This window comes from Mobula birostris, chromosome 9 (assembly GCF_030028105.1).
Source record: "Mobula birostris isolate sMobBir1 chromosome 9, sMobBir1.hap1, whole genome shotgun sequence".
In the NCBI taxonomy this organism is placed as follows: domain Eukaryota; kingdom Metazoa; phylum Chordata; class Chondrichthyes; order Myliobatiformes; family Myliobatidae; genus Mobula; species Mobula birostris.
Window position 1 is genome coordinate 42250482 of NC_092378.1, and position 14096 is coordinate 42264577.

The 14096-nt window shown below is 41.6% G+C and overlaps 1 protein-coding gene across 1 annotated transcript in view; it reads right to left on the reverse strand.

Moving 5' to 3' along the window:
• Nucleotides 1-14096, reverse strand: part of LOC140203291 (metabotropic glutamate receptor 8-like) — a 407290-nt gene that overhangs the window by 135399 nt on the left and 257795 nt on the right. Inside the window, exons 3-5 of the mRNA XM_072269304.1 lie at nucleotides 8260-8395; nucleotides 7511-7665; nucleotides 6659-6796 (exon numbers count right to left, since the gene is read on the reverse strand). Coding sequence (XP_072125405.1) covers nucleotides 6659-6796; nucleotides 7511-7665; nucleotides 8260-8395 — 429 coding nt within the window. The remainder of the gene's footprint in view (nucleotides 1-6658; nucleotides 6797-7510; nucleotides 7666-8259; nucleotides 8396-14096) is intronic.

Below are 14096 nucleotides of genomic sequence, written 5' to 3' on the forward strand. Positions count from 1 at the left end.
AGCAGTGCTTTGGCAGGATAGATTAGAGGACTCGTCTAGGGAGGCTATTTGGGCGGAATTGAGGAATGGGAAAGGTGTAGTATCACTTATAGGGGTGTGTTGTAGACCACCTAATGGGGAGCGAGAATTGGAGGAGCAAATTTGTAAGGAGATAGCAGATATTTGTAGTAAGCACAAGGTTGTGATTGTGGGAGATTTTAATTTTCCACATATAGATTGGGAAACCCATTCTGTAAAAGGGCTGGATGGTTTGGAGTTTGTAAAATGTGTGCAAGATAGTTTTTTGCAGCAATACATAGATGGACCAACTAGAGATGGGGCAGTGTTGGATCTCCTGTTAGGGAATGGGATAGGTCAGGTGACAGAGGTATGTGTTGGGGAGTGCTTCGGGTCCAGTGATCACAATGCCATTAGTTTCAATATAATTATGGAGGAGGATAGTACTGGACCCAGGGTTGAGATTTTTGATTGGAGATAGGCAAACTTTGAGGAGATGCAAAAGGATTTAGAAGGAGTGGATTGGGACAATTTGTTTTATGGGAAGGATGTAATAGAGAAATAGAGGTTATTTAAAGGTGAAATTTTGAGGGTACAGAATCTTTATGTTCCTGTTAGGTTGAAAGGAAAGGTTAAAAGTTTGAGAGAGCCATGGTTTTCAAGGAATATTGGAAACTTGGATCGGAAAAAGAGAGAGATCTACAATAAATATAGGCAGCTTGGAGCAAATGAGGTGCTTAAGGAATATAAAGAATGTAAAAAGAATCTTAAGAGAGAAATTAGAAAAGCTAATAGAAGATGTGAGGTTGCTTTGGCAAGTAAGGTAAAAATAAATCCAAAGGGTTTCTACAGTTATATTAATAGCAAAAGGATAGTGAGGGATAAAATTGGTCCCTTAAGGAATCAGAGTGGACGGCTATGTACGGAGTCAAAAGAGATGGGGGGAGGTTTTGAACAATTTCTTTTCTTCGGTATTCACTAAGGAGAAGGATATTGAATTTTGTAAGGTAAGAGAAACAAATAGGGTAGTTATGGAAACTATGATAATTAAAGAAGAGGAAGTACTGGTGCTTTTAAGGAATATAAAAGTGGATAAGTCTCTGGGTCCTGACAGGATATTCCCTAGGACTTTGAGGGAAGTTAGTGTGGAAAGAGCAGGGGCTCTGACAGAAATATTTCAAATATCATTAGAAACAGGGATGGTGCCGGCGGATTGGCATATTGCTCATGTTGTTCCATTGTTTAAAAAGGGTTCTAAGAGTAATTATTGGCCTGTGAGTTTGACGTCAGTGGTGGGTAAATTGATGGAAAGTATTCTTAGAGATGGTATATATAATTATCTGGATAGTCAGGGTCTGATTAGGAACAGTCAACATGGATTTGTGCGTGGAAGGTCATGTTTGACAAATTTTACTGAATTTTTTGTAGAGTTTACTAGGAAAGTTGATGAGGGTAAAGTGGTGGATGTTGTCTATATGGACTTCAGTAAGGCCTTTGACAAGGTTCCACATGGAAAGTTAGTTAGGAAGGTTCAATCATTAGGTTTTAATATTGAAGTAGTAAAATGGATTCAGCAGTGGCTGGATGGGAGATGCCAGAGAGCAGTGGTGGATAACTGTTTATCAGATTGGAGGCCGGTGATTAGTGGTGTTTCTCGGGGTTCTGTACTGGGTCCAATGTTGTTTGTCATATATATTAATGATCTGGATGATGGGGTGGTAAATTGGATGAGTATTCAGATGATACTGAGGTAGGTAGAGTTGTGGATAATGAAGTAGGTTTTCAAAGTTTGCAGAGAGATTTAGGCCAGTTAGAAGAATGGGCTGAAAGAGGGCAGATGGAGTTTAATGCTAATAAATGTGAGGTGCTACATTTTGGTAGGACTAATCAAAATAGGACATACATGGTAAATGGTAGGGCATTGAAGAGTGCAGTATAACAGAGGGATCTAGGAATAATGGTGCATAGTTCCCTGAAGGTGGAATCTCATGTGGATAGGGTGGTGAAGAAAGCTTTTAGTATGCTGGCCTTTATAAATCAGAGCATTGAGTTTAGGAGTTGGGATGTAGTGTTGAAATTGTACAAGGCATTTGTGAGGCCAAATTTGGAGTATTGTGTACAGTTCTGGTCACCGAATTCTAGGAAAGATGTCAACTAAATTGAGAGAGTACAGAGAAGATTTACTAGAATGTTTACCTAGGTTTCATCTCCTAAGTTACAGAGAAAGGTTGAACAAGTTAGGTCTTTATTCTTTGGAGCATAGAAGGTTGAGGGGGGACTTGATAGAGGTATTTAAAATTATGATAGAGTTGACGTGGATAGGCTTTTTCCATTGACAGTAGGGGAGATTCAAACAAGAGGACATAAGTTGAGAGCTAAAGGGCAAAAGTTTAGGGGTAACATGAGGGGGAACTTCTTTACACAGAGTGGTAGCTGTGTGGAACAAGCTTCTAGCAGAAGTGGTTGAGGCAGGTTCGATGTTGTCATTTAAAGTTAAATTGGATAGCTATATGGACAGGAAAGGAATGGAGGGTTATGGGCTGAGTGCAGGTCGGTGGGACTAGGTGAGAGTAAGAGTTCGACACGGACTAGAAGGGCCAAGATGGCCTGTTTCCATGCTGTAATTGTTATATGGTGATATGAGAGCAGAGTAAGATAAGAAAACCTTTGAGGAAATAACAGATCTTTCATCCACAAAAGCAGTGAGTACAGGAGTCTTGACAGGCACTAGTTAGGCCTCAGTTAGTGTATTGTGTCAAGTTCTGGGCAGTTGGTAGAGGTGCTGTCTCACAGCTGCAATAACCTTGTTCAATCCTCACCTCTGGTGCAATCCAGAGTTCGGCTGCTGATTGTACGGAGTTTGTATGTTGTCCCCGTGACTACATAAATTTCCCTCAGGTGTTCCTGTTTTCTTTTACATCCCAAACCCATGCAGGTCAAAAGGTTAACTGGCCACTGTAAATTGCCCAAGCATAGAACTGGGTGGGAGTTAATAGGAATGTGGGGAGAATTAAATGGAATAAGAATAGGATTAGTTTAAATGGATGTTTGTTTGTCGGTATGGACTGTGGGTTGAAGGGCATGATTCGACATTGAATTACTCTATGATTACGCTTCAGAAGGAATTTCAAGGCCTTATGGAGAATGCAGAAGTGGGCAATTAGTTTGGCATAAGGAAAAAGGGAACTCAGTTCCTCACTGGGGAAATCCAGATTGTTTTTAATGGCAAGTTAAATATGGATTTTTCTAGTGGGGGAACGGCGAGGAACAAAGCTCAAAGTTTAAGGATGATTGATACAGCAATTAGAGACATTAAAAGGAAAATCTAAATTAAGCAAAATGTTGATTGAGATTGAGAACTTCCAGCCTGAAATGAGTAGAACTATATTGAGTGTCATTTTTAAAGCAGATTAAGATAAATACAAATAGGGGACATTTAAACATGAATGGTGAAGAACAGGCCAGGGGTCTAAGTGGAACATCCTACCAAAATGCCAAAGACAGGGATTGTTGGAGCAATGTGCTCTATCATTCTCTCTCTGCCTTTATCATGAGCCTCCTCTTAATTGCGACTTGAAGATATTTCTTCACTCGGAGGCTGGTGATTTGCTTGAATGTTTTTTACTGCAGAGAATTGCTGAGAATGTCATTAAGATTGTTGTATTGATAGATTTTTGGAGGTTCAGAGAATAGCTGAACATGGAGGCAGTGTGAGCAATTGGTCTTGAGGAAAAACATCAGCCATATGAACGGCTGAGCAGATTCAAAAGGTCAAATGACTTATCCTTGCTCCTGTCACTTATATTCTAAAACTGCATGAATTTACTTGGCAGACATACCACAGGCTATTACCTCCACATTAAATAGTCTATCTTTTCCTTAAAATGTTAACCTCTTTTGAACAAAATCATCAAGAAAATAGTCTGGACCATTTGGCTCATAATTCCATTTTACTGACATTCCTAAACATGTGCATTCCACATGCTAAGAGCCAATGAGAATTCTCGATAGATACAAAGATGTGTGTGGCTTCATGTGAAAGTCTGAATCCACTGAAAACACTTAGCTGATTAGACTTAGAGAAAGCCGGTGAAAATCTTTAAGGTCAACAAATTAAACCATTGTGATAGTACAGAAATGTGAAAAATGGTTCATGCAGAGAACAACATTATACTGATAGCAAAATCGTACAGTTTCTCATCTAAATCCTTTCCTGCTCTTGCTAATAATCACACCTTAACTGAATACAAAAGATTTCAGCCGAGAAATTCAAGTGCACAATATTTTGTCACCGCATTATAATCCTGAAAATCAATGTTTTGCTAGAAAGATAACAGAGACTATTTCTGGATCATTAGCTTCCCTTGCAATGCTCATCTGGCAAATCCTTGTCATCAATGACCCTGCATTCACAAAGTGATCACCATGTCAGAGACATAAGGAGGAAGCGGGAACAGGCAGAACGTCACAGCCATGGTGCCTGCTATTGGGTTACCTAGCCCTTTTCACCAAAGTGACAGGGTGATGACATGACAGTGGGACAACAATCCATATTGTTGACATGGCTCCTTGCTGCTTCCCACACCCAATTCCAAATCCTGAACCATCAGAACACTGTTCAGCGCAGATCCTTGAAGCACAGCACATGGCAGGACAGGAAACCTCGTTCTCTGTCATACTGTGGGACTTGGACCCTCAATCTCCAGCACAAGCAATGACCCAGACCCTCAAACCCTGATACGCAGTCCCCACTCCCGTGAATCGCTATACTTTCAAACCCAGCCTCTCAATTCCCAACACACAATCTTTCTCAGTCTCTCAGGCCCCAGAACACGGTGGACCTCAGTCTCTCCAACTTCAACATACTATGAACTTCCGTCTTTCCACTCTCAGCCCCTCTGCAACATCTGTTGTTTTATTTCATTTCATGAGAATCGTCAATGACAGAAATTGCACAAATTTCTATGCAAATGATACAAAATCATTGTTATTAGCCAGTGATGCTGATGACCATTATGGTATCCAGTTGGGTCCAGTGCTGTTTTGGTTGTCTGCTAGGATTTGGCTGCCATTCAGTTCAGGTAAGCATTAAACATTCCATGAGGCAGGTATATTAGGAATGCACCACACTTGACGAAAGGGCGATACGTTCTGAGGTAAAAGAACAAGAAATGTGAGGGTTTTGATGAGCAGGCCACTAAAATCATTGCAAGTATCAGGAATCCTGCCCCAAACCTGGACATAATGGAAGTTAGGCTCCTGAACACCAGGACTCTGCTCCCAACACATCACTTGGATCTGGCTGAAATATCCCACCTCCTGATTTTGTTACACACATGCACAAGATCTGACGGTCAGCAGCAATGGGCAGTAAATGGTCTTGGCAACAAGGTGACATTTGACATGACTCTGGCACCAGAAGCTCTCACAAGACTAAGGTCAACAGAAGTCATCTGATACAAAGGAAGATGATGTTTGCAACTTGTGAGTGCTGTGACTTAGTGTGGAGTCCAGGATCCAATCACACTCAGTTGCGTTCTCTGCATCACAAGGTCATGTACAGTGCATTTTCCAAAATATGGCAGTGTTCAACTCTGTTCACAACTCCTAATTATAATGCAATGCTACCTGGCATCACTTGCACCAAATGGCATGCCAACTTATCAGGAAACAGCTGTTTCACAAAGTACCATTACAAAAGACCAGCCACTTCCCCCAGTCTTTCAAAAGATTTATCATTAAGACCATCAGACATTGGATCACAGTTAGGCTATTTGGCCCATCAAGTCTTCACCACCATTTGATCAAGGTTGATCCATTTCCCCCTCAACCCCATTGTCCTACCTTCTCCCCGTAACCTTTCATGTTCTAGCTTATCAAGAATCTCTGCCTTAAATACATTCAATGACCTGACCTCCAAAGCTGCTTGTGGCAATGTATTCCATATAGTCACCACCCTCTGGCTAAAGAAATTCTTCTTCAACTCTATTCTAAATGAACATCCCTCTATTCTGAGGTTGTGCCCTCGGGTTCTAGACTTCCCCGCTATAGGAAACATCCTCTCCACATCCACGCTATCTAAGCCTTACAATACTTGATAGGTTTCAATGAGATTCCCCCCCCCCCCCCATTCTTCTAAATTCCAGCAAGAACATGTGCAGAACCATCAAATACTCTTCCTATGATAAGCTTTCCAATCCAGGAATCATTTTTATGAACTTCCTTTTAACCCTCCCCAATGCTAGCACATCCTTTCTTAGATAAGGGGTCCAAAACTGCTCACACTACATCCACATGAGGCCTCACCATTACATCCTTGTTTTTATGTTCTAAATTTTAAGTCCTACCATGAATCTCCAGACAAGAATGGAGGGTCCACTCAGACTAATAATATCAGTCGAGTGGCTGTGATGGCCAAAAAGATGCTTGTTAATCGGCAAAGACTAACTCCACATCAAACCTCTTCAAAGGATATTCACTACTACAAGGTAGTGTGAGGTAACTTCAGGCAGGAACCATGCCAGAAATGAAACCTTGAAATTACTCATCACTGTCGCTGAATTACCCATTTTGGAAAATGCTTTACCTTGACGTCTGGTCTAAATCAATGGAAAGAGTTGGCTATCCACTGATTTTACTAAATTAAAGTGCATTTAATTACCTGTGCATTTCTTGACCTTGCTATTCCGCTTCCCATGCCAACTTAATTTGCAATTGAAGTTTTCCTCCCAGAACTCTGCAAACCAGACATTCCTCCTGTTGTTTTCCAATGTACGGCTTCTGAAGTATCTGTCGAAGCCTGGAAAAGCAAAAAGAATCAGCTTTATTCTCTGTTGACATTTGGCCCAGAGTCCATTTCAACTCTCAGAGCAAAGCTATTCCCCACCTTCTCTCCCTCAATCGCACATCTACTGAGATTTTAATCACCCACCTACAGTAAGCCTAAGTTACAAATGCCAATTCACCTACCTAACCAGTACATGTTTGGGAAGTGGGGGGGAAGTCAGATAACTTGGCAGTATCTAGGGGAAGGTCACAAGAAAAACACATAAATTCACATTGACAGTGCCAAAGATCAAAAATGAACCCAGGTTGCTAGAACTGAGACAGAGCTGCATTAATATCAAGTACTGAACATTGCATAGAACTTAATAAACTATCAGGAACACACAGAATTAAGAAATAAAGCAAGAGTGGGGTCTACATTGGTATTTCTTTCCTTTCTTGGGTCTTTAAAATTATTTTCCAAATTGTCCTAAAATTTAAGCAGCAAGCGTTACAGCCAAGTAGTGTGGAAAAACTTATCTCTAATGTCTCGAGCTTTGATAGCTTGCAGCATAAATAGATTAATGGAGTCTGGAGCCAATTCCCCTCAGCAGTGACCTTTTCAATTCTGGGGGAAATATTACTGAGTTTGGCACTTTCCCCTGAGTGCAATCACAACTCAGTGAATATCAATCAGAGCACAAGAAGAGGTGACTGAATCAGGGATGAGAACCTGAAGTAATCCTACCTTCAACTGAGGCTCTCTTGGGAAGGATAGTGACAGCCCCTTCTGCAACGTCTTCTTGCAGGTGGACGGGCGCGACCTTTGAACCCCAGCTGTCAGAAGCAACCCAGAGGAAGTGCTTTGTCTGATTGGATCTTTTGGCGGCCTCCAGTAGACGGCTGTGGAGAAAAGGATGGCAGGGTGGGAGTGGAGAAAGCAGAAAGTAGATTGGATGGGCAGGGTGGTTAAGTGTTGCACTACAAAATGGTAACAATCTTTTCATCTCATCTCCTCCTCCACTACACCCCAACACTGATGGGCAAAAGTGCAATATACTCAGACAAACATCTTGACGGGCAAAAACACGACAAAATACAGGAAAAGCACATATTTGAAGACTGCATTGTATCTCACGAAGCAGCCATCTCTTCAGATTTAAATCATGACAAGCTCACTTTGACACGTTCTCCCACCTTGCCTGTTAGTTTCTGATCTACTGCAAGTGTAGGCATCTGAAAACCAGCTCCATTTCCCGGAGGAATGAGGCAGCAGTCAGATGTATAATTGCATTGGAATTCCCCGTGCTCCAGAGGAAAATGCGTGGTGATTACAAATCAATTTTTTCAACTCCTTTACTCATTTCCAGTATTCCTGAACTCCCACTAAAATCCTCAGCATCATCAACACTGAAAACAAGACAACTAAAGATTTCGGACCAGCACTCCAGGGGGCAGAACTAAACACCATCAAGCTGAAAGAAAAAGAATGCTCACTTGATGTCATCTTCGTTTGCAAATATAATTATTCCACGAGCGTTGGGGGTTTCCAGCAAGCGCTTGATAATTTTGTCAAATTCTCCTGGCTTTGGCTCCCGAGGGATTTTCAGTGACTGGGCAATGCAAACCCTACCTAAGGGGAAAAACAAAAATTGCATCATATTAAACAAGCTGTCCACAGCAGCTGCAGTGTTGAGCATGTTGATAGGATGCATGTTCATTGATCCATTCTGTCCTTTATTGATTAGACTGATAAGAGCAACACTGAGTATCACTAGTGATACTGGACAAATATTAGCACAACTAATGTCACATTTGGATTATCACCATTATACAATAAAAAAGCAAAAGATCCCATCATCCAGGTCATGCTCTCTTCTCATTACTACCATCAGGCAGGAGGTACAGGAACCTTGTGTCACACACGACCAGGTTCAGGAACAGTTATTACCCTACAGCCATCAGGCTCCTGAACTAGTGTGGATAATTTCTCTCACAGCAGAAGTGATTCCACAACCAAAAGATTCCCTTTCAAAGACTCTACAACTCAGTATTATTTACTTTTCATTATTCTTTGCATAATTTGTCTTCTTTTGCACATTGGTTGTTTGTCAGTCTTTGTTATTTATAGTTTTTCATAAATTCTATTGTATTCTTTTATTTTCCTATAAACACCTGCAAAATTGAATCTCAGGGTAGCATATGCTGACATATATGTAGTTTGATAATAAATTTATTTTGAACTTCTAGTTATATTAGGATGGTTAATATAAGCAATAAATGCAACACTAACGAGATATACAAACAACATTATCACTATTGGGGTACAACATTTCTATTCATGACACATATATTTTAGGATGCTATAAGTGGAATTCATAGTTATTTGTTTCTAGAATGAATCACACTGGACGCCATTCTAGCAAGGCCGTCAGCAAGTGGGCAACTAACTTCTGCTGAATGTATGTAATGTAAAAAGTTGCCAGCAGCAAGCAGTAGGCAGCACTAATGTGATCCCAGCACTGCCGTTTTGGTACTCAGTGTTCCAGTTAATGGCACTTTTAATGCTGCACAATGGAACATATTCTTGGCAGTTTATGAGCACCATTTATGGTCATCAGTTACCTCACTGCGGATTGCTTTTGATTAATTCTTGTCACAATTTCGAAAGTCTTGGATTCTTTTTGGAGTTCTCTGAAGTTGTTAATGTCCACAAAGAGTGGTATAGCAAACAATTTTACCTTAACCTAATAGCTTCTCCCCAAGGACCCGCGCCGCTAGGTTCAGAAACAGTTATCACCCCTCAACCACAGAGTTCTCTGGGGTCATTTTGGTAGCAGTTTACATTCCCCCTCAGGCCAATGTCAGGCAGGCTTCCAATGATCTGAGTAATGGGATCAACATGCACAAAACATCTTCATCATCGTTTTGGGAGATTTTAACCAGGCCAGTGTGAAAAAATCACAAAGCAATTACCATCAGCAGATCACTTGCAATACCAGAGGAAACAACACACTGGACCATTGCTACACCACCATCAAGAATGTCTACCATGCTATTCCACACCCTCACTTCGGGAAGTCTGATCACCTGGCTGTACTTCTACTGCCTGAGTATGGGCAGAGACGGAAGACTGCAGCACCAGTAGAGGGGACCAAGAAGGTGTGGACAAGGGAAGCACAGGAGCACCTACAGGACTGCTTTGAATCAATGGACTAGACTGTATTCAGGGATTCATCTTCGAACCTGGATGAGTATGCTGCAGTTGTTACTAACTTCATTAAAACCTGTGTGGATGAGTGTGTGCTCACAAAGACTTACTTCCCAAACCAAAAGCCGTGGATGAACCAGGAGGTACGTTGTCTGCTGAAGGCCAGATCTGTGGCATTCAAGTCTGGCGACCCAAGCCTGTACCAGAAAACTAGGTATGATTTGTGGAGGGCTATTTCAAGGGCAAAGAGACAATTTTGAATGAATTTGGAGGCAACATCGGATGTACAGCAACTCTGGCAGGGCTTGCAAGACATTACTTCCTACAAGGCAAAACCCAATAGCATGAATGGCAGCAATGCTTCACTACCAGATGAACTCAATGTCTTCTAAGCCCGCTTTGAAAGGGAGAACATAACTACAGCTGTGAAGATCACTGTTGCACCTGATGACGACCCTGTGATCTCCATCTCAGAGGCCAATGTTAGGCTGACTTTAGTGAGAGTGAACCCTCACAAGGCAGAAGGTCTCGATGGAGTACCTGGTAAGGCTCTGAAAACCTGTGCCAATCAACTAGCAGGAGTATTCAAGGACATTTTCAACCTCTCACTGCTGCGGGTGGAAGTACCCATTTGCTTCAAAAAGACAGCAATTTTACCAGTGCCTAAGGAGAATAATGTGAGCTGCCTTAATGACTATCGCCTGGTAGCACTCACAGCGACAGTGGTGAAACGCTTTGAAAGGTTTGTCATGACTAGACTGAACTTCTGCCTCAACAAGGACCTGGACCCATTGCAATTTGCCTATCGTCACAATAGGTCAATGGCAGATGCAATCTCAATGGCTCTCCACACGGCTTTAGACCACCTGGTCAACACAAACAGCCTCGTCAGGATGCTGTTCATCGACTATAGCTCAGCATTCAACACCATCATTCCCACAATCCTGATAGAGCAGTTGCAGAACCTGGGCCTCTGTACCTCCCTCTGTAATTGGATCCTCAGCTTCCTAACCGGAAGACCACAACCTGTGCGGATTGGTGATAACATATCCTCCTCACTGACGATCAACACTAGCGCACCTCAGGGGTGTGTGCTTAGCCCACTGCTCTACTCTCTATATACACATCACTGTGTGGCTAGGCACAGCTCAAATACCATCTATAAATTTGCTGATGATACAACCATTGTTGGTAGAATCTCAGGTGGTGACAAAAGGGCGTACAAGAGTGAGATATGACAACTAGTGGAATAGTGCTGCAGCAACAACCTGGCACTCAACGACAGTAAGGCGAAAGAGCTGATTGTGACTTCAGGAAGGGTAAGACGAAGAAACACATACTAATCCTCATAGAGGGATCAGAAGTGGAGAGAGTGAGCAGCTTCAAGTTCCTGGGTGTCAAGATCTCTGAGGATCTAACCTGGTCCCAACATATCAATGTAGTTATAAAGAAGGCAAGACAGCGGCTATACTTTATTAGGTGTTTAAAGAGATTTGGCATGTCAACAAATACACTCAAAATCTTCTATAGTTGTACCGTAGAGAGCATTCTGACAGGCTGCATCACTGTCTGGTATGGAGGGGCTACTGCACAGGACTGAAAGAATCTGCAGAAGGTTGTAAATCTAGTCAGCTCCAGCTTGGGTACTAGCCTGCAAATTACTCAGGACATCTTTAGGGAGTGGTGTCTCAGAAAGGCAGCATTCATTATTAAGGACCTCCAGCACCCAGGGCATGCCCTTTTCTCATTGTTACAATCAGGTAGGAGGTACAGAAGACTGAAGGCACACACTCAGCGATTCAGGAACAGCTTCTTCCCCTCTGCCATCCGATTCCTAAATGGACATTGAATCTTTGGACACTACCTCACTTTTTAAAAAATATACAGTATTTCTGTTTTTGCACATTTAAAAAAATCTATTCAATATACATAATTGATTTACTTGTATATTATTATTATTTTTTTTCTTTTTTTATTTTATTTATTATTACATTTTTTCTCTGCTAGATTATGTATTGCATTGAACTGCTGCTGCTAAGTTAACAAATTTCACGTCACACGCTGATATTAATAAACCTGGTTCTGATTCCGATTCAACCACCAGGCTCTTGAACCAGAGGAGATAACTTCATTCGCCCCATCACTGAACTGTTCCGCCACATACTGAACCCTCCACAAACTATGGACTCACTGTCAAGGATGCCATCTCATGTTCTCCCTATTTATTGTTTATTTATTCATTATCTTTTTTCTTTTTGTATTTGCGCAGTGTGTTGTCTTTTGCACATTGATTGTTTTTCCTGTTAGGTGTGGTTTTTCACTGATTCTATTACGTTTCTTGGATTTACTGTGTATGCCACAAGAAAATGGTGACATATATTCACTTTGATAATAAGTTTACTTTGGATATTGAACCTTGGAACCAGACATGCACACACATGCATGCAGGCAGTGCCCTTGAGGACAACATGCAAGGGAGACTGAGCAGAATCCATGCAGAACTCGACCTGAGAGGAGGGGAGAACTCTCAGCAGGAGGACAGCAATTCTCCTGCCTAAACGGCACTGAGGAAATATGCACAAGCTACCTGTGCAGTGTTAAGGACTAACATTTGCACTGGTACCTCTTCATTAAGTAGCGCAGGCTGGCTTTAATTGCTGCCAGCCTCTTGCCACACTGAGGTCCCGGCTGAGCTGTGCATGCACTTAGCATTGGATAAGGGCTGTAGTCACGCTCATTTGCAAACAACAGAACTAGTGAGCAACCTAATTAGGGAAAAAGCAGGAGCAAATTACAGAGTAATTACACATTTCACCCACTTCCTCATTAAAAAGTGACTAAAGAACAGAAGCTTTGAACTACAATGGAGAAAGAAGCTTTCCTTACAACCTCCCCGGGATCCCTGACCAACTAGGGTCAAATTTTACAGAATAGATTTATATACCTATTCTAAATTCATTTTGAAATCAAAGTATATCCAGAAGTTTTTTTTTCTTTGTGAGCTGCCCGCAAAACATCGCCGTCTACCACCAGCACCATCTGACAACTCTTGCTGATTAAATTTTCCTTGGCTCAATGTGAATCATATCTTGGAGATAAAAGGGTAGTGTGCTAATAAAATCACTTTCCCAACCATTCCATTTGCGGTCTACAGATTCAATTAATTAAACTTTGATTACAGGATATTGTGATCACCAGCATAAAATTGCATTGGCATTGCAGTAGCTGCGAGATGCTAGCACTGTTGCTAGAAGCGGTTTCATCCTTCATGACAAATTGCTTGCGATGAATGTTACTGCGGCCAACTGCTAGAATGAGCTTTTATAATGCTGGAGTGGGAGGAGGAGCAGACATTCTATTTAGCTTGTTCAGAGTAGATACGCTTCCCTTAATCTGTCCATAGCTCCTTCCTGCTTCTCCATATTAAAGATCAGTTAGCAGTTTGTTCACTTGTCTGTTTAATTAGTAGGTAGTACAATAGGCCAAAGCAGAACTTCCTGGGGATAGCTGCAATCTCCTGATGTTACTTTGGTGAAAGGCCAATGGAATCCCTAGAGCAGTGATTTAAACAATCGTTATCATTGATAGGCAAGCTATCCAGTTATCTGTGAAAGCATTCATTGGCAGCATGGATCGATCTGCTTTATCAATATTGTTTAGGCACCACAGACTAATGCTTTCCACAGAGAGAACTAATACTACCATACCAGAACCTTGTTCCAGTAACCTGTCTCAATAACAATTGTACAGTAACACTTAATCGATAGTCATAGTCATACTTTATTGATCCCGAGGGAAATTGGGTTTCATTACAGTTGCACCAACCAAGAATAGAGTATAAATATAGCAATATAAAACCATAAAAAATTAAGTAATAATATGTAAATTATGCCAGGAAATAAGTCCAGGACCAGCCTATTGGCTCAGGGTGTCTGACACTCCAAGGGAGGAGTTGTAAGGTTTGATGGCCACAGGCAGGAATGACTTCCTATGACACTCCGTGTTGCATCTCGGTAGAATGAGTCTCTGGCTGAATGTACTCCTGTGCCCAACTAGTACATTATATAGTGGATGGGAGACATTGTCCAAGATGGCATGCAACTTGGACAGCATCCTCTTTTCA